The 26113-nt window shown below is 42.2% G+C and overlaps 1 protein-coding gene across 2 annotated transcripts in view; it reads left to right on the top strand.

Moving 5' to 3' along the window:
• roraa (RAR-related orphan receptor A, paralog a) overlaps positions 1–26113 on the top strand; it is a 169733-nt gene that overhangs the window by 125552 nt on the left and 18068 nt on the right. Inside the window, exon 1 of one of the 2 annotated variants that reach the window (XM_054619642.1) lies at positions 3584–3710. The exons of the other annotated variant lie outside the window; for it this stretch is intronic. Within the exon in view, the coding sequence (XP_054475617.1) occupies positions 3680–3710 (31 nt within the window). The 5' untranslated portion in view covers positions 3584–3679. Of the gene's footprint in view, positions 1–3583; positions 3711–26113 lie in introns of those variants that run through there. 2 annotated transcript variants of the gene reach the window in all.

Below are 26113 nucleotides of genomic sequence, written 5' to 3'. Positions count from 1 at the left end.
GATATTCCCTTTGTTGTCTGTGTGATTTATTGAAGTCTTCCCACAAGTGGAAGCCCCCAGGAAATTGCCTGGAATGGCCCTAAATTGGTTTATGATTGTGTGGTGTGGGCCAGTGCTGTTATGGTTCTAATATTATGCCCTCCACTCCTTGGCATCTATATTAAATTGATCTGTATTGTTTTCATGGAGTGCCTGTTGAAGCTTGTTAATTCTACCGCTGCTTCAGGCTGGTGCGGTGCCTCCAAACACCCAGGTGGCTCTTGTGGTGGAATATAAGCCTCAGCTCTCTAAAATACCTCGCGACGAGATTGCCACACACAATGAGAAAGTCTGTAACTGTTTATCCCGTGGGGTCAAAGGTCGCAGAGCGCAACAGCACGCAGAGGGCGGTTTTGAAGCCAGTCCAGAGCTGTGAGAATTAACATGGATCAGCTGCATGGTGAGTCTGTGCATGGAATGGCTACTGACAGACTGCTAATGAGGCCATTATCAGCTCTGGTCCTCTCCTCTCCTCCAGGGGCCCCAGTGGATGCTCTGCACCTCATCTCAGCTGAATTCCGTTCCACAGGGCTTGTTTACAGTAAATACATTTGCTTGAATTAATCCAAGAGGAGTGCGAGACACATGACTAGGCCGGTCTATATGCACAAATTAAGTGTGGAGTCACAGCAACTTCACTATCCCGATGTCTATTTTATACAAAAGAAAAGGATTGACAAAAATGTTTCTATTGACAGCTACAGTGATCAGCATTTAATACCCACAGACATTTGACCATCAGAGTCTTTGTGGCTTAATCAATGCCCTAATGAACAACTATCAGCAGGGTATTGGCATACTGTCACTGGTAATGTGGAGCAGTCAAGGGAGAGTGTGATCAAGAGCATATAAGGCAGCTTTGCTGGGGATTTCTCCTCGGAGAGGCCTGGGCTTTTAGGCACAATTATATACTGTTGAAGGCTCCATGTTTGTGGTAGAGATGAAAGAGTAGAACAACATCAAGATTGGTTTATTAATTTATGTTTTTTTTTATGTTTAAGGGTCAGTTAACCAAAATTACAAAACAAATGTGCAATGGAGATGAGATAAATTTAGTTTGTGGTGCTCACAGTATATAAACAAAAAAAGAGTTTGGGGGCTTAATTAGAAAGCAACAGTTTAGAGATGGAAAGAGAGATGGAGAATGATGTGTAACAAAGATCCCCAGTCAGGTTTTGACTAAGGACATTACTAAACTCTAAGCCACAGGACTGCCGCAAAAAAAGAAGAAAGTCAGAAGAAAGTTTCCAAGATACTGGATAGATAGTGAAGATACGTTTGCAGAAAACGGGGCTCTTGATAGACCTTTATGTTCTGTGTAAGGCTGCTGACTTTAGATGCAAAAAGCCAAGTGGAGTAGAAATATTGTCAGTGTGCTACATCAGGTTTGATGCAACATTTTATATGTTTTACTTTCTCCTTGTTAGAAATAGCCATTAGTGCTGGTTGTTTAACCTGTAGGGGTCCTAACTTATTCAATGATTGTAAGCAGACAAAACATGCTCCTTCCATCTCTCGCCTGACGCTCAGACAGTAATAAGGATGTTATCCTCCTCTCAGATGATCTTAGATAACCAGCCAACAGGCTGGTTTTTTTATCACCTTAACTGTAGCTCAGCGTTAAGCCACAGTGTGTCGAGCCACGGTTGGTGCACTGATAGAGCAGCCGCTTTCTGAGAGACAACCACAGATAGTGACAGTTAAACATGTTCCTGCGTGGGCCTTGGCCCTGACTCATCTGGTGAACTTTGAAGATGTTGTGGGGAGAAGGCAACATTGAAATGAGTCAACTGCTCTGTCTCTGACATCACATTGTTTTGAATAGTTTACCAGGGCCTGTCTACGTGGAGTTTGTAGCCCGAGCACGCTCCATTTGATGCTATCAGCCTCTGAATGATATTTTGTTCATTAGACAGTGTGCAATAAGAGACCGGTGTTGACACAACGTGAGTTAATGTGTTTAGTGTCTCTAATGGATCATAGAGGTCCTAATGAAACATTGTCATGGGAAGATTTATGTTGCAAGCTGCTGAGTCCTGATTTCCATTTTATACGTGGTTAGAAGCACCTTTATTCATTGAACAGAACACAATAGAGAGCATCATGTATATAAATATTTAGTGGGTAAAACAGGAATATAAAAAAATATATCAAAATGTCTCTGAAGTATTGTTTATGTCTCTGAAGTATTGTTTATTGTATTCTGTTCATGTCAAAGCGTCATAATCCCGTGGTAAAGATACAGTGCTGCTGTAGTGTTATTTATACCAAACCTATGTAGAGGTTGTGAAATAAGCCTCTAAAATATCCTAATTCAAAATATTGGTGGTGTAAACAAAATATATTCTTCCTGTACTTTTTTGATTTCAAACATTGCAGCTCCTGAAACTGAAGCTGCATGATGTTTGTCTTGAGACGAGATGATATGAGCGCCAGCTTATTCATGGAAATGCCAAATGCAACGTGGTTATTGGCCAAGGCTGGATTGCACTAAAACCAGAATATTGTATCAGAGAGAGGCAGCTGGTTAGGAGTCAGAACAGATTATCATATGAGAGAGGATGAGCGAGGAGAGGGGGAGGAGAGAGAGAGAGAGACAGAGAGGTAGGGACCGGAATGGGAAGCAGGGGGCGAGAGTGAGGGGCACAGGAGGGAGAGAGGGAGGAATGATAGCAAGAAACTCATCGCCCGGTCGCTGTGGGGTGGAAGGGATCATCCAAACCCTTCCGTCACTATCTCCCCTTCTTCACCTGTCACAAAAGAGTGTGTGAGAGCCGTCGGAGTGTGAGTGTGTGTGTGTGTGTGTGTGTGTGTGTGTGTGTGTGTGTGTGTGTGTGTGTGTGTGTGTGTGTGTGTGTGTGTGTGTGTGTGTGTGTGTGTGTGTGTGTGTGTGTGAGAGAGAGAGAAGGGCATGCGGGTCCTCTGAGAGGTCAGAGGAAGAAGCTGAGGCTCCACTCGTCTTCTCCCCGTGTACGGCCCACCGCTGCTTGCAGACATCTGGCCTCATACTGATCACTCATATCTGCAGACGAGGAGGAGGAGGAGGAGGAGAAGAGCGAGGCGCAGATCCCCTGCCTTTCCTATTACTACTTCTGCTCTCTATCGTTTCCTCAGCTGTTTTCTTCTGCTTCACCTCTTTCTTCGTCTCCCTCTAGCCATTAATCCCCTCTTTGACTTTTTATTTCTTAACCTTGACATTGCACTGTTTTTGTTTTGTTTTGTTTTTTAAAGCATGTAACCAAGAGAATAGAAGGAACAGAACAAGAGTGTGATACACTGATGTCTACTAGAACCGGTTCTAACTTTATCCTTTTGCACTGAAAAGATATGCCAGAGAAGATAGCGAGAGCATCTTGCTGTGTCTAGCAAGCCGGTATACAAGGCTCTGACTGCAATCAGTGGGAAGAGGGCCAGCTTCCCTGCCTGAGCTCTCAGCGCCCCTACTGGCTGCATGCTGTGCCAATCAAAGGCTAGTGGGTGGGGAGCAGTCAGACATGAACACTGATGTCACAGTCACATGGATTCTGGTGTGGTCATGCTCGGAGGCTGAGAGACAGAGCTGTGCTGGCCAGCTGCTGCTGAGACAGCAGTGGAGGGCTTTGCGCTGGTGATAGTTGTTCTCTTATGGACCCGAAGCTTAATGATGTATTTTGTGATTTCAGCTATGAAAGGTAAGAGCAAAAAGAAAAAAACAATGCATGCTGATCCTGCACCCTGAGTAACAAGTAGGGAAGTACGGCTTCGCTATTCATAGCCTGCCAACTCTTTGCATTTCATTTGCAAGGCATGAGTGTGACAGAGAGAGAGAGAGAGAGAGAGAGAGAGATGAATACAATAATACTGTGCTTCTGAATGTGTGCAAGTGAATTAAGCTTTTCTAATGTTTCTTTTCATGCATGAACAGATGTGTGTATATGTTCTTTATTCAGGAGAAGAAAAATGAGCTAGACTTATTTAACTTCTAAAAATCTATTTTGGTTTGATTCTTTTACTCCTTATGTATGTATGTATGTATGTATGTGTGTGTGTGTGTGTGTGTGTGTGTGTGTGTGTGTGTGTGTGTGTGTGTGTGTGTGTGTGTGTGTGTGTGTGTGTGTGTGTGTGTGTGTGTGTGTGTGTTTTCTCACTGCTACTGTTGTGTGGGGTGTGTGGAAACCACAGCCGGTGTAATCTTTGCACATCTCTGACAAGTTGGTTTTTTTGGGGGCATAATTGTGAGGTAGCATGCAGAGAGAGGGGGTAAAGGGTCGGATGGGGAGGGGGGAGCTCTTGTTGCTATTCCTTTCTGTCCCGTTCTTAATCCTGTTGTTCCAGTCCAGAGGATGTGTCTGTTCCGTGGGAAGATGTGCGTGGCAAGTGTTGAACGTGGGTCGCAGACGGGCGACAAGGCACCGGCGAGACAGCCACACTGTGATTCTTTGAGTTGATACCGGTGCATGTGTGTGTACATCTGCGTGTGAGAGTGTGTTGTGTTCCACTGACCTATTTTTTAGGGTAGTCGGGTTTACATATGTGGCCATGAGAGCAGGACTGGGTCCTCCCAGTCGCCGTGATGTTGATCTAGTATGCTTAATCCCAGCTCTTCCACCCCCCTCCATCATACAGGCATACATGCGCAGACAGACACTGAAAGGGCAGTCAGACATACAGTACAGCACACACTTCTCTCATGCATGCCTGCACACGCGCACATAATCATGCTTTTAACACATATGAATACACTCATTCTGCCATCTAGAGAAGTGTGAACAACCATATCCAAACAAATGTGCACATATGCACTCATAATACAGTCAAATACAATAACCTCGATGAGGCACAGGCTGCTGCCATTCTGTGTTTTATGAGAAATGTCAGTAATGATCCTTTAATTTGATACTCAATGATGCCTTTTTTTTGTCCTCCCATCTGTCCAGAAATATATTTCAATATGTTCCCATTTTATGGTATTTACTGTCAAGACAATATAGCAGTGGAGCACTTTCAAAATACTTATTTGTATACATTTTGATATATAGTAATATATTTATGAATAATCCATGTGTAAAAAAAAAAAATAGTATTACTTCATAGTAAGCTTTACAGTTTATCCTGTAAATTTAGTTTATGTATTTATATATTAAGATTGCCATCTAGACGCAGTTAAATATCGTGCTCTTTGTGTGAGACCTGCAACTCTGACCGTAGTTTTAATTCCTTCTATTTTCCCCCTATCGATCAGTGTGTGAGAATTCATTTAAGAAGTGAGGCTCACAGTCGGTTGTGAAATTGTATGAAATTGAGAGGAAGAGCAGTCCTGTTTCTCATTTTCAATGAGACGCATATGAAACATGGCCTTTGACCTAATGTCCTTTATGCAGTTTATATTGAATGGCTTTATGAAATCATATTGGTTTGGGACAGAATCGACTTTTTTATGACTTTTTTAAAGTGTGGCATATACACCAGATTTAGTTGGGTATATTTATTCTTCTCCTGACTAAATGCTATTTTATTTTTTAGGGATAAGTAAGTTTTTGCGATTTATTAGCCAGATTCTGCCTGTGTATCTGCCAGTCTTTATTTCTTCGTGGTGCTCTGTCTCACCCCTTATTGGTACCTTCAGTTTGATAGGAGCTGCTGGTGTCGTGATAGGACACTGTGGCAATGTCAGAAATTAAATTAAAATATGGACAAGCTTTATAATTGGAAACTAATTTAAACGGCAGTAGTAATTTCTCCCTGAAAATGGTCAGTGAAATGGATGAACAGAAACAGAATATGACTTTGTTAATATTGTTCATACTGCATGTGCCTTTTCTATTGATAAAAAAAAGGTCATACTGTGCACTCCAAAATAATGCTAATATATTATACCAAACATCTCTGTGTCTCTGTGGCTTTGTCTCCACCCTGCACCCCCCTTTACCCAGCTCTTCCTCTCTATTCAGCCTCTCTACCACACCACTGCCTCTCAAGTACCTAATTACCTGTAATGGAAACATCCCTCTCATTACCCCATGCAAATTAGGCAGCCTACTCAGCACAATTAGGATGAAAATTCCAATTACATAATTAAAGAAAGTTGTTTGATGTGTAGATTGACAGAAAAGGTAGAATGTGCGTCTCATCCACAGTACATATAATTAACCCTTAAAAAAGAGCATCATTGTGGCGGTGTATATGTAGCGGTGGTGGAATGTAACTGAGTATTTTTACTCAAGTACTTGTACTTTACTTGAGTACTTCCTGTTCATGACATGTTATACTTCTACTCCAAATGTACTGCACTACATTTATCTGACAGTAGTTACCTGACAAATTAAGATTCTACATGCGAAACAGACAAAATAAATTTTAGAACATTTAAAATATGTCTTGTAAACACGTTAACTACCCAACAGTATGTAAGATATGACGGTTAGTCAATGAATCCTTTTCTTAAGTTATAGTAAACTGAATAGCATTTCAAAGGGTCACTTTGAGCTCTGGTTAATTGTAATTGACATATTAAACTATTGTATTTCATTTTACTAAACGGATTGATCAAGAAAATAACCAGCAGCATTCAAAAAAAAAAGTAAAGACGATCTATTGATAATTATATAAAAGTATTTGGATAGCATACAGTACCATTAGACATACTAAATGCACCCACAGGGGCTATTTCTCTGCATTAGCTACTTCTTTTTTGGATTGTATTGTATGATCATTTTTCAGTTATTTATTATCCACTTAGTACTTTACTTAAAGGAGTATTTGTACTGGTGGTATTGGTACTTCTAGTAAAATAAAGGATCTGAGTACTTCTTCCACCACTGCAAAGCAGTAATGTTTTAAAAGTGTCGAAAGCGAGGCCCAGAAAGCCCGTACAGTGCATGCAGACTGCACATTAATATGTGATTCAACACGAGTGTGTACCAGACTGTAAGAAATGTTCTGGGGCCGTAGAGAAGCCGAAGCCAAATATCTTGCGATAGGTGCTTTAAGGCTATGTTAACAAGGCTGTAAATATTTGCTGTGGATTTGGTACTCTATGTCTCTTTCTATCAGTGGCCGATTGAGGTGCTCACTACCCAGAGCTGCAGGCTCTCACACATTAAGGCAGAGGTTAACAAGATTGGCTATTATCCAGTTAGGGACTGAGGACATGAGGAGCTGAAGGAAAAATCGCCACAGATTAAGGTGAAGGCAAATATAGCACAAGTCACCTGCAAGGATTTGAAATAAAAGGGCCAATTACAAAGAGAGAGTATTTTAAGAAGAAGTGTTCATATGCATTCCAGTCTGAATAAAATCATTTGAGTTTGAATGTGAACATACTTAATAATAGCAGTACCCTAAAATAATATATATCTCAAAACATTTGGATTTATGAAATATGTTTAGATTTCATTTCACCTTCTTCTTACATGTTACAGTCAAATTGAAAAGATAATATCCGAGCAGAGGAAAGACAAACAGAAGTCACTCTGACAGATGGAGGCGGTTTGCTTTAGCCCTCTCTCTTGCCTCATAGCTGGCCGCGGAAGTGGAATGGCGTCCCCACAGGTTATTAAAGTGTGTGAGGTGTGCCAGTCTGTGCTGCACACACTGAGACGAGCATCCTGGCTGCCTGACTGTGTGTGGAGGGACTGGTTAATGAGATATTGACTGCCCATTGAGAGCATGGATTTTTGATTTGGCTCCATAGACGTTGGGAGGATAGGGAGGTGCACTCTGGAGAGGAGAGGAGAGATGGCCACTCATTTCTGAATTTGATATTGTTTTTTTGTTGTGAGCTACTAGTTATAGTTAGTGTTGTTTGTGATGTTATAATTTTTCAATTGATAATTCAAGTAATTCTTCTTTTGAAAGTATTTTTATGTATAACATAAATCACAAAGTAGATCATCATAATCAATCAGGTATGTGCTGGAAGAAGATAAATATAAATACATATGATATGAACTTAAATTGTCAATCTGCATAATGCGTATAAAAAGTACATCAATTTACAGATGTGCTTAATTACTATTAAAAGGTATTGATACAAAATGTATAGCTACTCAGTATTGATTACTGTGGAATTGATTTTTCTATACGGTATGTGGAGGAGGCTGTTAGAGTCTTTGGAGCAACCAAATAAAAAATGACTACAGTCTTTTTATATACATATCTGAGTAAAGTTTGTACGAACATTAATCTGCGACCTGATCCAAGCCATTGCCAGTGTGCCAGGCAGCTCTGTCAGTCATGTCGTCTTGTCAGTCACACCTTGTGGTTTTGACAGATTAGTCCAATCACAGCAAAGGTTAAATGACTCTCCAGTCCTATGCCCAATCAAACAGCGGGGTACAACAAACAACAGTAGCTCTAGATCACCATTGGGCTACATGAGATGATTTTTTTTTTTACATTCTGAAACATTCACACGGAGTTCAGTCAGGGTTCTCAATTTAGCTCCCCAGTCAGGTAAAACACTGAGCTGGGCTTAGTCAAACGCCTCTAACTTAAAGGTAATTTCCTGCGTTACTTTCACTCAGTATTTCAGGAGTCACTTATAGATCCTTTGAAGTGTCTCCTTGTCATGCAGCATTTAGCTGCTGATAGAATACTCCCACTGTCAGCACTCCTTAGATAATCATATACCACAGTCCATGCAGCTAAAGAACATCTCACGCTTCCTGTAGCTTCCAGTGTAGAATATGTGAAGTGAGTAGGGATTGGATGTATTTCAGTGTTCACAGAAACCTTTTGCCTTACATTCATATTCATTGTTATTTTTGGTCAGTTACATTACGTATGTGCATACTCTGTGGACTTATTAGATTCATAATAAGAATAAACAACGTTTCTACAGCCTGACTTGCCCTGTTTTGCCCTTGTAGGTTTTGCCACTTGGGGCTCAGAAGTTAACAGTGTTTTAAGAGAGTGAAGGGTGGAGTTTTTTCCCCCCTGTACTTTCATTCAGAGTGTGTTTCGTACCATTGGCGTTTTCTCTCTGTGTGCCTCTGGAGGGCTGTCCATTGGCTTTTTGAAGTTTCATCAAAGAGGAAATGGGGGAGAAAAAGCATTATTGATTTTGCGTTTTGTCTGACTCAAACACTGAGGACAGACAAACACATGAGGAGTTAGGTGTTTGCAACGGGGCAGCTCCGTCTCTTGTGTGTGAGCCAGGGGGAGACGGGGGAGAAACCGCAAAAGAGGTAGAAGGTGAGGAGGAACACCAGACAACTCTAATGCATCTCTCCCTAGAGTCCTGTGCTCAGCCCTCTCGCTTCCATCATTCGTCCTTACTGGTTTTTAATGGCAGAGTAAATAAAGCCCGTTACTGTACGGCTGGAGACAAACCTCCGTCTATAGCTTTTCCCTCCTTCTCCATCAGACCGGTGACTCCCGAGCTCTGACAGCACTCTCCAGTTGACCTGCTTTTCCATGAAACACCAAGCTGCTCTCTTCTCAGTTGTAATCAGATCCCCCTGCTAGGCGAGCATGCCGGCAGAAGCAAGAAGAGGAGCATTGTTTGTGTGGTTTATCACCTTTATCCTCCTCCTGTGTCAGCGCAGCAGAGGTGAGATGAGAGTGGACTACTTTTCTGCTGTTTATGTGACCTCGGGTGACCAAAAAGGAGCTCTCAGTGACAGCCGCTGATATGAGCTGTCACTATTATGGCTAACACGGCACTTTAGCTATGGACATATGGTATAGCCATGTTCTGTTAACTTTATTGAAAGCGATTTCCTAGGTTGCACATATGGACGTCTGTGGAATTTGTATTAAGAGACTGTAAATAGTGATGACATTGTCAGAATTGAAGCAAATGTATGCTGTATAGTCAGGGAGCTTGGAAGGGGTCAGAGGTCACAGCATACTAAGTCACACTCCCCTGTTCTCCGTGGAGAGCGACTGAAGCATCCAGGGACCGTGGCGGGGAACAAAGGATGAAAAATGAGAGGTGCACGGAATTTTGATGAGATGAGGGAGCAGGCAGCGTTGTGACAAAGATCGTCACAACATGCGCTCTGCCGCTTGATTACAAAAAAAGGGAGAGAAGTTTGTGAGGCGTTTGATTACGTGTCCCAGCAGAGGCCATTAGGGGTTCTACTTGTAGGATGGCATCATTTACACTCATCTGATCTGTCATCTGCGCTGATGAAAAAAAAAACAACGATTTGTGAGTCCTCCTGAGCACTAGGGGGTGCTCTTCAAGATAGACAAATACTGTGAATAATTCGAGTTTTGAAGTCGCTACGGTCTCCTAACTTCGCTGTCATGCTGCTTCAGATTGTAACAGGGCATGTTTAAATCTCCCAGAGGAACCTGTGCAGACCGGAGTGAAAACTAACTCTCAAGGTTAGCAGCATTAGGCCCTCCTCACCCCAACTAAGATGCATGAAAGGAACTTTATCATCATAAATAACAAAGAAAAACAGCCTTGCTAGAACAGTCTGCTTAAGATTGATTTTTATGCACATCCATTCATTTGAAATAAAAGAAATGCTGTTTCAGTGCTAATTAGAAAGATGAAAGGAAGTGGAATGTGCAAGGCAATGAACTTTGCTTAAAGGCGCTGCACATGGCTAATTCAGGGACATGGTGCTTTAATGAAATCCAGCCCCATTTATGGACTTGTAGAGTTTGTTTTTGAAATTGAAACTGTATTTACACAGTTATATACAAGAGAAAAAGGATCCATTCCTTTGCACGTGTCAGGCTCAGCATGGTAATTCAGCGAGTCGGGCAGCCGAGCCAACTAAACAATGCGTGTCCTAGACAATGAGAGTGTGCGTGTTTCCCAGCAGGAGCAAAGGGGTTAACTGGCTGTGGAGAGATCCTTGACCTATCTGAGATGAGCCCCCCGCCCCCTCTGGCAATGTGGAATATCTGATTGCTGATTATGAGTTTATTCCCCATCGTGCTGAGCCTTTTGCATGTCAGGATCCATCCCTCCCCAACTGAACTGATTAAGGAGCTGGAGATGATGCTACAGCTCTCAGCGATTGCTGAAAGACTCTCGGAGAGCCTGGTAATCTGGAGTGCAGCTGGCAATCACCCACCGCTGACTCTTTCTGAGCCTTTTTGGGGTTGTTTTGTTGTTTTCAAGTGGGTATTTTGGCTTATTGTTGTCTTTGTTTCCCCTGGGCTTCTTGTTTCTGGATGAGAGCTTTCCTAGTGCTGAGCGCAGGTCGTTGTCAACCTGGCTGCTCAGCTCAGCCCGGTCCAGCCTCAACAACAACAGCAGCATCAGCAGAGATGCTCGCTCAAAGTCTCCAGCTGTGCTTATGATCACCCTCTTACAGGAGCCGGAATTGGGCAAAAAAAGGGTCTGAATCCGTAATGTAAAGAAGTCTCTCCCTTTGCTCATTTTCAGAGCTCCCAGAATCCAATACACGGGACAAAGGCGTCAGATAAATTGGAAGAAATGGCTCCTCCAAAAATGTGTCCTTGTGTAAACTTTTAACGGTTTATATGGCGTTCAATGGATTTCTGTCACAAGGAAACAAATAGAGTTTTTTTCAAGCAAAGAGACTGGCACGACTGCTTTATTTGCTTGCAGGGATCTGTCGCTTAGTTACAAATCAGCAGCTGTCGTCTCTAAGTTTTGTTTTTGTCAATAGTTGGAGGGGAGAGGAAGACCGCCCGGTTCCTACTGCGCTGATGGCAGTTTTAATCTCTTTAATGTGTGACTTGGGGCAACGGAGGAGGAATCTGCCCAAACAGAGCATTCTCAATTACTATCAAAGCCACACAGCCCACTGCTAATGACGTCCAACTGTCAAAAGAATCACCCTCCGTTTTACCGCTTACAGTCATATACTGCATTAAAACAAAAGTATTAACAGCATTATTACACAGGTACACATAGTCTAAAAACTGAGGAAGAAAAATGTCACTTGCTCTTGTGTATTTGTATTTAAAGACTCATTTTACCGCCTGTCTCTGCAGTCAACAGTAAAGTTAATTGAGTTCCAAATGTGATACCATCAGTCCCGGTAAACAAATGTCTATTGTCTGAGCTCTGCTTCCTTGTGTAAATGAAATGTTTTAAGGTGTTACACTGCTGTGATAAAAGACACCAGAGTCTGAACCACAGTGTCTGAGAGGTAATGGGTGGGAAGGTCCTCCCAGACGGTTATTTGTTTTTATGATATAGGTCTTTATTATATGTATATACAATTTAATTATTTTGTATGTATTTTCTACATTTATGCAAATGTTTATTGCGTACAACAGTAAAGTTACGTTTAATTTATTTCTAGGGAATAAATTGCTCATACATAGATTTGAATTTCTTTGTTACAATAAGCACAGGCAAATTCTTTGTTGTATTAATGCTCATCATGTTCTATATCAGCCTCATTGTTCTGGATCATATCAGCTGTCACTGCGGAAAAAAAGGTAAGAGGGGAAACAGGCAAAGCATTATGGGAGATAGGTAAAGCAGATTTTCCTCAAATTGAGGATGATCAGAGTCAAACTACTGTACGTTTGACATACGTTGCCCACTTGAGTGGGTAAGGAAGTTGCTTTTTTTTCATCTTTTGACACATGATTGCATCGGGCCGTTCTGCTTTGATCTCAGCATGGATTTTTTTTTTTCTTTCTCTTGATGTGGGATTATTATAATTTATACATAAGGGATTTTGTTTTTTTCTTGAACCTCGGCAAACTTGAGTAAACATGGTATACATAGTAGATTAACATTGTATTCATTTACACATTCTCATTAGCGAGCCCTAAGGTAATTAATCGGAGGCCGTGTATATAAGGAGATAGACACCGTTCAAATAATTTATTCCTTTCTACTCTTACCGAGTGTGAGAAAAAGTGTCTGATCAATTCCTCTCTTAGATGTAGCTCTTTGAAGACATACAGTGTCTTATGAGAGCTCCACCACAGTATTTATTCTCTAGAAACTGAAGGCTGCAGACCTTGCATATACTGTACAAACATTGCAGGGCATTGTTGCCTCAGCCTAATAGCTCACAATCCCCCCTTAATATAGGAACTGTATAACCCCAATTAAACCCATACAGGTGTAAAACATTCGCTTTGCACCTAAGTCGCTTTACTGTTGATGTAAACAGAAAATGGCCATTTGGATTTAACTTAAAATACAGAGGGTCATATATATATATGTGTATATATATATATATATGTGTGTGTGTATATATATATTCACATATATATATATTTAAAATTTGAATTATATTTTATTGTTAAAGGAAGATTAAAAGACGGAAGATATGGGAAGTTGTAGAAATGTTGAAAATCATAATGATAACTGATGAATAGTAAGTGCCAGATTGAATGTAATGCAAGAAGGAGCCAGTAAAAATAAAAACTTAACAGCCCTGAGAAAGTGTGCATTAAAATGAAAACAATATAATTTCATAGAGTAATACAGTTTGCTTTTCGAGTTGAAGGCCAAAGGACTTTACTGTTTGCCTCTCATTCACCCTCTCACACACATTCACACGTGGCAGTGAGCCACCATGGTGCTTGCCTAAACATTTAGAGCAATTCGTTCATTGGCTTACCCAAAAACCTTCTGGTATTCCAAGTGCAGCAGTGTGGTCTTACATATACTGTACTGTAAATGGCACCCAACACTGAAAGAAGTGTTTCAATAAGGTCCAACATATTGGCTTTCTCTGAAGTAAAACGATGGCTCAATCTGGCGCGTAAAACACTTCTGCCAGGGATCACATGTAGATAGCTTCAGGCTTTAATTCAATCATTGTAAATGCATTTTGTTTCTACATGAATGTGCCTAGAGGGCAGTCCCAGTCGCCGATTGAGTTGCTGATTGAATAATTAGTAGCTGCTCTGTAAATCACATGCTAACTCCACATATTTGCAAGCGCATATTAAATGAATGTCCTCAAAGTGCAATTTTAGATGACGTTAAGTTTTATCAGTCTCTCTGTAAAATGTAGTAAAATCTGTTTATTGTAGACACTAACAGTAATATTCTCATGTCATTTCTTAAATTAATAGATTAGATGATCCTGTGATCTGTAAATCCGAAATTATATGTTTTGGTCCAGAGTTTCAAAGATCCCAGCATTATGAGCCATTTATATCCCTACACAAATGCAATAACATGAACAGTTTTCCTTGAGTTTTCTACCTTGGTTCTATCACACAAAAGGGAAATGCAGAGGCGGTGTATTTCAGCAGCTCAGTTTCATTCCGAAGCAATCCAGAGATTGTTCAGTTTGTATTTAAAACTGAATGCTATCCATAGGCACCAGATGTTTTATGGCTGTTACTGATGTATGTCCGTAAGATAGATTTGATGTCACAATAGTATATCCCTTGAGCAACCACAAAAGACTCCATTGATGAGGGGTTTATTTTTAAAACTACAGGAAAGGCTTTCTGCAGATTAATTCCAGTGTATGGTTCCCATTGTGGGAGAAACAAATTGGGCTTTACGGAATTAGTGTTTGCTGCATAAATCTCAAATCTATTCCTGAAACATACGATTGTATTTAATGTGATTGGATGCTTCTTCGTTGAATTTCTATGAAAAAGGAGGCAAAGTTTCCTCACTGCATAAGCGCTCCAAGTACAGTAATGATGGCTCGGTGTTTCTCCATTGACCCAGGTGTGTTGTCTAGATACAATATGGATGCGCAGGGCTGCCTGTGTACTCCAGTGCTGGGAGACTATTTGCTGAAGGTCATTTGGGATCATAGCGTGCCATTAATAATTCCTGAAAGCATCCAACATCTCCATCTGTTGTGCTGCAACCATCGCTCCACTTCAAAGACAAAGGCAGTATCTGCAGGTAAGCATTAAACCTGCCTCCAGGCTAAGATGTTGGAGGTGGGATTCTTTGCTGCGAACACATATCTCTGGTCATCAGGTCATGCTGCTCATATATTAGCAAATTAACGTTTGTGTGTTTGCTCACACAGCTTGACCCTATGAACACATAGGTAAACAAAGGCTTGTAGATGCTCCCTTACCGTGTATTGTGTGTGAGTGTCTGTTTTTCAGCCTTCACTCGCTGAATCCAGTGGCCATGTGTGGTACAGTAATTCCACACACACACACACACACACACCTTTGCAAGCTACGGGCCTCTCTACAGGGAAGCAATTACCACCCTCTGTTGAGTCTAGCCGGTCAGCATGACAAGATGTTACCGTAGAAATGATCAAAGCTGATTTTAAACGAAGCATTTAATTACGTGCATTGTGTTGTTCGTGTGTAGCTGAACAAATAACACGTATTCACCTGTGCGCCGGGCATTCGGTGAGTGAAATCTAAACGGGTCTCGATGACAGGCCCACTTCAGATCCGTGGGAGTCCTGCAGGGAGTAAATGGATGTTTGGCAGTGGCATGTGCTCCCCGGGCCTGGTGGGCGCAGTGGGCGAGGAGGCAAGTGCCTGGCTGAGTGAAAGATGGCAGTGTGCAAGGAGAGTGTGTGCACACAGCTGAGGCTGTGACAGAAAACAGTGAGAGTTCTGCTCCTGCTGCTTCATCTTCCCCTGCCAATGGTAGATCTCTGCTTTAATTTTGTTAATAGCACGAGTCCAGCGCCCACGATGGACTCGGAACAGCAAACAAACAGCTATTCCTTCCACTTTTTTTAGTTGGGATGATGCTTAGCATAAAGATGTGTTTGGTTTATATGGGGAATAGAAGAAAAATGGAAAAGCTTAGTTTGTATGAAGATATTTCGTAATTTACTTTAGCATGGCGCGTACAGCGTATCATTCGATGAAGCTTACAATTATTACTGCTTCACCCCTCACATGTGGTCTGCTGATAAAGCACCTGTGCCCATGAGTAACTCCACCATCTTTCAGCCCACGGCTCTTGTACCGTACTGTAGGGCTGACCAGTGAGTCTGCTCAAATCACCATCAGCTTTGAAACTGCTTAGCCTGGCCAATTTGAATTTCACATCTCTGCTGACTCATAACCCTGTCAGGACCTTTCTTCTTTATCTTGTCTGTGTCTCCAGTGGACTCTCATCACCAGCAGTAGGAATTAATTATTCAGATTAGAAACCAAGCCACAGTTACAGCGACTTTTGGTCAAAGTCTTTGTTTTGGCCTAATGTTGATATCTGATGGGGACATTACTGCAGAGCCAAGATTGCCTTTTGAAAGCAATTATTTTTGCTGCATTTATTCATTCATGACATTTCAGTGCAAGTTAATGGCTGTGTCAGAACAGGCAGGAAAAGAGAGCAGGAAATGATTTTGGTTAATGACACACTCTCAAAGTAGTCAGGTAAGAGCGAGTGCAGCGCTGTGCCGGCCGCTGCCCTGGACAGCGGCTCAGATCAACATGATAAAGAGGGACTGATTGAGCTCCGTACATCCACAGGAAGCTGAGCGTTGGGGTTCAAGGTTATCTGGACAAATCAGACTCCTGTTTCCATTCATCGCCTGCTCGCCCACCAGCCAGCCCTGCCTGGGCAAACCAGCAAATTAGCAATTCTGATGTCTGCAAGCAGGTCTGGCAAGGGAATGCCTGTGAATCCTAATGTCATGATTAAACTTTCATATCCGTCCGGGGGAAGTGCTGCATATACAAAATAAGCTATCTCTTTTTATTTTTCAGCACTTTAGGTAAGGTTGTCGAGATGGGCAGACGTAAACCATTCGATAGGGTTAAATAGGGCTCAAATCACTCAATGCTTTGTCTCTCTAGTGAATTTAATTTAGTTATTTATTTTGCAACCATTATTCTACTGCATCTGTAAACAGGCTCGACCCCCGCTCTGCAACGTTGTAAATGTTACTCCTTGATGTTGATTAACATATTAAATCATGTCATGTTTAGGGAAATGTAACACCCCTGCAATGTTACGCTCCCTTGGCCGGACATGCTGAGTGTTTGGGAGAGAACGTGAGGGACAAGGAGCCTCAGTCCAAACAGCGAGCCGGGCCGGGATGTGGCCATTATGTAAGACGGTCTTATCAGGCTCTACCTCCTGCTGAGCCACAGCAGAGCTTCCCTCTGCTCCCCCTTCCCGGTGCTCCCACAACATGGGCCTTCATTAGCAGGGCTAAATATCCCCGTTCTCTGCAATCTCTATCATTTCTTGCCTTGAGGCAATCCGATAATTACCTGTTCTCATTTCCCCTCCTTCTGGCCAGCAGGGAAGTGTTCTGACTTGCATTAGTCTGCATGAAATATTATCAGAATATTGCACATTTCTCCATCCTGCACCTCTGACACAGGAAATATGGAGTCACAGGAGGTGTGATTGACAGGTGTCTGTCTTTCATGTTCCTCTGAGAATAGCTGCTTTGTTCTGGAGTTACAGCAAGAATTTTGATGGAAGGAGGAATGGGTGCGTAATGTGTATAAAGGCTTTGTTGCTTTGTTTAACCTCCGTCTGCCATTATTTCCGGGCAGTATTGTTCTGCGTTACATCAGTCTTTGTTACCTACATAGAAGGTGTTAAAGGAGTCACAAATTTTTTTGAATTTAAACTCATCAGTGAGTTTCCCCCACGGAAGAAAAATTTCAGCGTTATAATAGAGTAGCATCTTCTTCTCTGTGAGTCCTGTGAGGTTTTTGCGAGAGAGACAGATGAGAAGATGGCATACAATGCCTTGGAGGGGAAGACATCTTGAGTGGATATGGTCAGAAAGCCAGGAATTTAATCCAGCAGCACATATTCTGTCTCATTTTATTCATATCTATCAGTTATAATTTCCAGCGGCTCTGGATCAGGAGATGGATGAGCTTTACTACTAAAAGGGAGAAGCTTCACTCAGCCTCACATCTACGGTCAGTAAAAATCATGTATGATAGCTCTAATAAGCAAGAAACTGCATTTGATCTAGATACGATGCAGTATGTCCTTATTCTTCTGATATAAATGTCTGCTGCTGGAGCGCACATGTTCCTGCTTCAAATATTGCTGTTTTTAGAGGGTAATGTCATGCATGGTATTTGCCAAAAATGCATCTCTGTTTTATGGCAACGAAGCTATGAACATGACAGTTTTTTTCCAGTGAAGAGATTGATTGTATCCAATTCAAAAAATGTCTTTAAATGTCATTCACGAATGGGTATTGGAATTTAAAAGGAAGTTGCGCGTTAAGCAGAAGATCCGTCTGATACGCAGTTGTTGTGATGCATGAGCTTAAGCCCATTCAGTGTCTCCCCCTCGCCTTGCTGTGGGAAGCAGTGATGATTTTGGACTTTGTGACGGTCACTTTAATCTCTAATGAAGGCTCGTCCCTGGCTCTGCTCAGCCCTCTGATAGCAGAGCAGTCGTAAACAGGCCTGTCAGGGGGATTGCAGTGCTAGCAGTCCAAATGGCAAAGAAAACCCCAGGGACCCAGCCATGCTAGCATTATGGTCTAATTCAGATATAACTCGGAGAAGACATATGAGAAAACTCTTCTACTTTGGCTTCTTAGCTTACTGTGTGGCTGAATCACAGTATACTGTACCTTTGGATTCACTATTCAAATTTTTAGAATAAAAATTATCCAGATTAGTCTAAGTATATGAGTTTTTGTACGTTCCTACAACATGCCGTCAGTTGGTCAACATATCCTCAAGAAATGATCCGAGTGGAAACTAAAATACCATCAGGCTTATTTCAGTTGCAAATAAACCCTCAGCTTTCAAGATTGCATCACAAATTGGCCATAAAATTTGTGTTTCTAAATTCAGTCACACCGTGTTACAACATGTGCTTCTTCTAGTTTTACAACATTACCATACAAATGAAGACAATTTCATGTTTAACATTTAGTGCGAGATGTAAATGCGTGCTCAAATGATTTTGTGAAACTGATTACTGGTTGCTCTGTGTTCTGACACATCCTGTGCTCATGCAGCATGTGCGACAGCTGGTTAGTAATTAGAATAATCTTCTCCCTGGTAGTGATTTAGCTTTCATGACTGCAGCTTACCTCAAATTGAAAATAAATTTATAGATAAATGCCTTTGCTGTTCCAGCAAATTATACCGCTGTTACTCAAAGGAGCCAAGTTGTTTATTTTGGTAGTAAAAGAGCAATCAGAGAAAACAAACAAAGCGCTTTATGAGTGCTGTCAGATTAATAATGATGCTACCCAGCGGTGATGATACAAACGATTATTTTTCAGCTCGCTCTGCCCCACCACATCATTGTAATTATAGATACTATATCATTATTATATCAAGTATTCACTACAGATTATCAGGATAATTGAAGCTTGCTCCAGGTTCGCCAACTTCACTGTGCTGCAAACTGTGAATTATTGTGCAGGTGACAAACACCCACATTAGCAACAAATCAGTTTGGTGAGTCCATGTTCAATCTGTGTTTAAGTGAGCGTGTGTGTACATACACACTCGGATACACACACAAACATCAGTTTCACAGTGTTAAGATGAGGCTACACATTTGATACATTGTTTTTCTCCCAGCTTCTGTTCTGGTATATCTGGGCAAATCCCGTGGTGATGAGGCGTAGAATCTGTCATGGAGAAGACATAAGCCTTTCATATGCATAGTACAGATAAGAAGCAGCCATTTTATCAGGCGAGCTGTCGCTCCAACATGCTTGCGTGTTATGTGTCCCCGGGAGTGCCTCCAGAAACATGTCCCTTTAATGACACGGCCCGTGCTCACCAAGAGGACGCCCGGTTTGTTCCCGAGCTCTAACCTGACAATTATGCCAATTACACCAGGCAGCAATGTTGACAGACACACCAGGAGAATTGCTGCAGTTGATTGGTAGCTGTGTTCCGAAGTCCCCTGCTGCGACCTCTTCTGTAATTTAACTGGCATGGAGGAGAACTGCAACGGGTTTTCTAGAAAATTCCCCAAGCCTTGTGTTCTTTTGTAACGGGGCGATGTTTGTGCCAACTGAACAAGCAGAGAAATGGATCTAGTGTGTCAAGAAGGCAGAGAGAGAGAGAGAGAGAGAGAGAGAGAAAAATATCATTCTTCCCCTCTAGTCACCACTGTATGCGATTTGTTTCGATTCATAAAGGCTGTTGTGTTTCCTGCCAGGCCAGGGCAACATGTAGAAAGTTGTTGTTGTGGATCATATTGCCTCTGAGGATTAGATCCCAAATACTGACCCAGCACCATTAGCTGCTGCTTATGTAACCCTTAAAGAGCACTACTGTTGGCACCTGAGTATGAGCTTAGCTGCCCGTGAAGTGAAGCGGGAGACAGTGCCAATATGGAAGCATATTAACAAAACAGTGGCTGCTCATTGCTACGGCATGAAGTGTGTGTGCTTGGTTATACATAAAGGCTTTTTCAGCAGGTTTTTTTGAGCAAGAACAGCATTGTACTGCATCAGCCTATTTGCAAAAAATTCCGTTTTGATAAGCATGCATCTTTTGAAAGAAAAAAAAAAGATGATGCCTCTTTTAGTTTGGAGCACGTTAACTTCCAAGCACAGCATATGTTTTTTTAATTTCTGTCTCAAAATAACAAGATTCTATTTGACGGGCATGAAGTTGTCATTTCACACCAAATTAAGTGAACCTTAAATTTAAAATAAGATGCACATATGAGGTTTTTAGACCAGATATTTTGCCACATTACTGGTTACTACAATAGTTAGTTTGTATTCTTTTCCCCCTCTTATATCGTAGCAGTTTTATAGCTGTGATTCAACACCTTGCAGGGAGCTTTAAAGGCAATAACAACCAAAGATTATAGTTTAACTCTGAGGTCAGGAACTATTCTATAATAGTTCACTTGAGCCCCGGTCTGGTCTTGTAAGCACACGGCTGAGAGCAGCTGGGATTGTGCCATGAGTGAGGTTTTTTTATTTTGAGTTACCTTAGAGCTGAAGTCAGACCCAGTCAATGTGAAGTGTCATTGCCCACTGAGAGCATACTATACCTTTTGTAAGAGCACTATGATACATGATGGCAGCCAGGAAAGCAGCCAGGCTGCCTCTGTTGGCCTGGTGGAAGTAAAGTGAGCTCAGTCCCCACATGTCCCCTTCACGTCTCTTACATAACATGCTGCTAAGCTGGAGTTAGCAAACAGTAGAGGTCAGCTGGTTATTGGAACAGTGGACATGTTGTCATTCACTGGAGCAGTATTTACAGTAGAAAAATGCAATAGCTGTGTAAGTCAAACAATGGTTTTCCTCCTGCCATTTGTTGTAAGTTGAAAAATAAACACCATGACTGATTTGTTATTTAGTTCCATTTCTATACAATACTGAAAAAGCTCAATATGGAGGGTGTGTTAAATGTAAAATAAAACTGGACTGACGTGACTTGTTTGACTCTATGCCATGGCCCACACCCAGTCCTTTGTTATGTTCTTTGTATCTTTCTAGCCTTGAGGACATGATGTTTTCCTATTACCATATCATGTTAGCGCAGTCTAACCAGTGCTGCCTGTTAGAAACATCTAATGTCCCTTAACAATGACGGTGCAATGATTCACAGCTATGTTTGATGAAGAGAGGCTGGGGAATCCATTAGTGTCCATCTAAATTACATCAGCCAAACCACTGACACCAGCCCGCAGTCCACTTCCAGCTCATTGATTAAGAACTGTTTCCAATGGCCTTATGTAACGGCCTCTCTGCATTAGGCTAACACCGTTGCTGTTCTCCTGTTTTGGCAAGAAGGGCCATTGTAGAATACAGTCAGATTTCTCTCTTGTCAGAGAGAAATGCCGAAATGAAATAAAAGCTACCAATATTAAACACGGATGACTCACCTTCCTAAATGGGTATTGAATAATGGAGGAACAAATGTAGAGGGTAGGCGATGTAGCAGATTTTTACATGTTGGTACCGTAGCAAGCTGGTTAAAAGGACTCTATCATTCAGGAAAGGCATAAAAAGACATCACATTGTCCAATTAATAACCACGAAAACAACCTTCACTTCCCTGTGATTTCTGAGATGTTTTCAAGGCATCGGAACAAAAAAAAAAAAAAACCGCATTTGAAAACCAAATTTAGATTGCCGTTGGAAGTCTCCATCTTAATTCAGTCAACTCTCTTTAAATCCCCCCTTTGGTTGTGATAAAAGAAAAAGCAATGTCAATCAGGTGAACTAATGGGAATGTGCATTTTTGTAATTCACTCAAAGGGAATGGTAAATTGAAAGGCGTTTGCAACCTTTTAACACACTCACACACACCAGCGCTGACAGTCAAGCTCCATTATCTGACAGCTGGAGAGGTTAAAAATAACTGTGCTCGCAGCAAATTAGACGTATCATTTGGCTTCTAAGTGAGAGATGAATCTTTGTGTGGATGCTCCTGCCATGCCGTGACACAGGGGCAATATATCAGGCTGTGTTTGCCTGTCTTTCTCATAAACTCCAAATGGAATTGTAAACAGATGAAGCAATTTTACACCAAATGTATTCTCTCTGAGTCGCTACTATGCTACAGTGAGATGCCAGGCTACCATAGACATGTACATTACTGCCCCGTGCACTCCCAAGCCAAAGTACATAAATCATAATTTGGCCGCCTGCAGGGTTATTGCTATCGCTCAAAGCCAATCCTTGAAGTGTTTTATATGTTTTTTTTATCTGACGATAAATCTGATGTTATTGCTCATACATGGGGAGGACTTTTCAAAATCCTGCTGCCTGGTATTTCTCTGATTCACACATGCAGTACAGTAAGTTTAGGCATGCGCATACAAAACACATAAACACACAAGGATCAGCTATATGAATTTCAATTGTGCTTGTCACAGTCAAGTTTTCCATGTCATTCAATAGCACCTTGCCTGTGCTTGTGCATGCATTTTATGTCAGGTGTCGGAAGGTGGGGTGTCGGTTCCCATTTAAGATGGTAAAAGAAGTGTGACTGGGGGATCCTTGTTACAGTCAGGTAAGTAAAGAGATTTCCATTGGAGGCTTAGGTGACAGCCGAAGTGTAGCGTTTCCTCTAAATACCTAACAACATCATTGTTAATTCATAGCTATTTAATCACTTACTAGAGTAAGTGCAGGAAGGATGATCTTTGTGTCATGTTGTCTCACAAGGTAATCTCTTGTATTTCTTTGCTTAAGACCCATGCTCTAAATTTGTCGCCGACTGCGTGGAACTGCATTCACCCCCCGAGTTTTAAGATGAGTTTTTAAGTCTGCATATTTACTGAGCTCAGTGCGGCCCTGGCTCAGTCTGCTTGACATGATTTATCTCATCCTGCTTAACTGACAGGTATTGATGTGATACAAGGATAAATGCAGTAGATTGATGGAATTAAAGCCCACCCTATTGTTCCCATGCTGTGCATCACTGACACATGTGAGACTCTTGTCTCTCATTAAAGAAAATAAATGCTTCAGGCATCCTCCCTGCAAAAGCATCAAGTTTGTGTGTGTGTGTGTGTGTGTGTGTGTGTGTGTGTGTGTGTGTGTGTGTGTGTGTGTGTGTGTGTGTGTGTGTGTGTGTGTGTGTGTGTGTGTGTGTGTGTGTGTGTGTGTGTGTGTGTGTGTGTATATGTGTGCGTGCGTGCATACGCGTGTGTGTGGGAAGCTATCTCAGTTGTTTTCCCTCTCTATAATCTCTCCCTCCTTGTACAATGGATTTAGTCTGGCCTTGAATGGGAGCGAGTACAAATTGCAGCTGACTCTAAACAGCTGGGCATTCACCCTGTCGACGGAGCCCCTGACATGTGATTACATTAAACAAAGGGGCAGGACCATTGATTATTTAATCAACTTTAGATTATTGCTCGTGAAAAGGACAAGATCACAACTACAAGCGTAGCCATGCTCCGTTATTGAAGTATGGCTGTGTTATACCCCTGGGCAATCCCCTTTGCTTCTTATGTGATGCATCTAAGCCACTGAAGAAATCTAATCTAAATAAGAGAGAGAGAGAGAAGCTTCCTCCACTTTACGTGCACAGGAGTCTCTTGGCTGTGCATCTACATTTTAGGCAGCGTGTTAACTCTATATTTGGATTCCACTGGAGTGGATTAAGGATTCTTTACCGCAAACCCACGGGATTCTCTGAGACATAAAAGAGGAGACTGTTTGCATCCATGCTATACAAATAATTGCAGGTTTCAAATCGAGTGTAATTTCAAGCACCAACTATATGGGAGAGTGTGGGCTTTGATGTACAAATCCACAATTCATGGAGGATTAGCACCCCAAAGGTTAGCAGTTGCTAATTACAGGAGATTGGTTATACATATCTAACAAGGCAAGAAGACAGCCTTAATAAATGTGAGGATTCATCAGGAACAAGGATAAGCGGCTGTGATAAGCGGACGTGTTTTTGACTCACCATAGATTGATACCCTGTAATGTCCTCCTTCATCCAGTGAAAGGAAGGAAGCACTGTCTCTTCTGTTGTCTTTGCAAACAGCATACCTTGTGCCATATGAGAATTTCAAGATACATTTGTGAATGCTGATTTGTGCAATCATATGAATTAACCTCTCGGATATTCTTCCTGTGTCTCTTACTGCAGCAACTTCTTCTTTACTGTATCTTGCTTGCAGCGTTCAGTGCTGCATTACCATAATCCTTGGTTCCCTTCCACAAACCACCACTGGCTAAATGAATCTATTATTTTTGCCTGGAGCCGAAAAGATGCAACAAAATGCAATGCATTGAAGGGAATAAAACTTGTGATAAGCTGCACATATTTCCCCATAATAGCCTGTCTACAACAGTCTTTTTACTCATAGTTGGAAGTGTCAGTGCACTTGACCTTTCAATAATCTGAATGCTGTAAGATTAAAAGGGTTGAAACACCCTTTTAATCTTACAACATTCAGACCCTAAACCGTTCCTAGAAAAAAGAAAAAAACATGATTCAATTCTGCACACAGTCATTTAGTCGAGCTCTGGCTCCCTGGCTCTGTGTGTTGTTGAGTCCCGTGACCCACGATAGCAGACCTGGCCGGTGTGGCCTTGTGTTTTCATGTGGCCCTAAATTAAACATGTCCGAGCCAAGGCAGGCACTTGCTCTGCCGCAGGAAACGCTTTTTCATCTCCTAATGAATGTGCCTGAGGGGGTCCCACAGGGGGCTCCACTTCACCCCTCATTAGGCGGGGTGCTGCCTCTGCCTTCATGCTGAGGAGCAACCTCCTGGAGAGGGGCCTCCCACTTCATCTGAACGTCCCACGCTCCCCTGCCCTGGACCAGTGGACTTCACTGCACTCTCTCTCTCTTTTCTTTCTCCCTTTCTATCGCTCCCTGTCTCCACTACTCCCCCCCCCCCCCACAAAAGCAGCCCACCTTATAGACGCAGACCAGGGATGACAGGGATGAGAGGACAGTCCGTGCTCCTAATGTCATTTTAATGGTCTTGTTCGGTCTGTTGTGGTTGTGATTTATTGCTATACACTTCTAATGTCCTCCTAGAAGGTCTACTTGACTGTCTTTTTCACAACAAGTCAAAGATAGTATTGTTTTAGATCACATAATGAGGAACGGGTTGACAACTTAATCAGAACTGCACTGAGATCTTCTCTTTCTTCCAACCATGCTGTCTTCATTACGGCCTCAGACGGACTTGTGCGTTATGACAGGCGCTGAGGGCCAGACACGCTGTGCAGCGACCTTGGTTAGCAGGAAGAAGTGAGGAGCTGAAGAACTGTGGAGGACCCTTATGTCCCGCTCTGGCTTAGAAGTTCCCTCTTACTGCAGCGCTGCAAATACCCACTCTCATGTGGAAAATATTGACAGCTTCCTGTTGTTAATGAAGCAACAAAGCACAGACAATTCCTGGCCGTTGTGAGGCAGCAGTGAAGGAGAGAGGGATACGCTGGCTGTCAGCTGACTCCGAGAGCCTTCGCTATGGCATCAGAAAGGGCTGAAGAGCCGATTGTCATCCCAGGGCTTTTGGGATGTGTTTACACAATCATTAATCTTGGCACTTGTTTATGTGCCTGGGGTTAGAGCACCATGGCGCATTCACCGGCACTCAGGGAAGATCGGTGCACCAAAAGGTAGCAGCGAGCGCTTGGGCTTTCCACTGTAAGCAAAAGCGTGCGAGGATGGGAAGCATGCTTTGCGCATGGCTGCTTAATCCTGCCATGTTAAACAAAACCAGGCCAGTGTTTGTAGGACTATGAAAACAGCAGTGCAGAGGGAATGTGCCTCACGCGCTGTAAGCAGTCTGTGAACTCTGTGTGGCAGTAGACACTCCTCGTGCACCCCTGTCGTC

This window comes from Anoplopoma fimbria, chromosome 19 (genome assembly GCF_027596085.1).
Source record: "Anoplopoma fimbria isolate UVic2021 breed Golden Eagle Sablefish chromosome 19, Afim_UVic_2022, whole genome shotgun sequence".
Taxonomy (NCBI): Eukaryota; Metazoa; Chordata; class Actinopteri; order Perciformes; family Anoplopomatidae; genus Anoplopoma; species Anoplopoma fimbria.
This window is presented reverse-complemented; position numbering and strand designations above follow the sequence as displayed.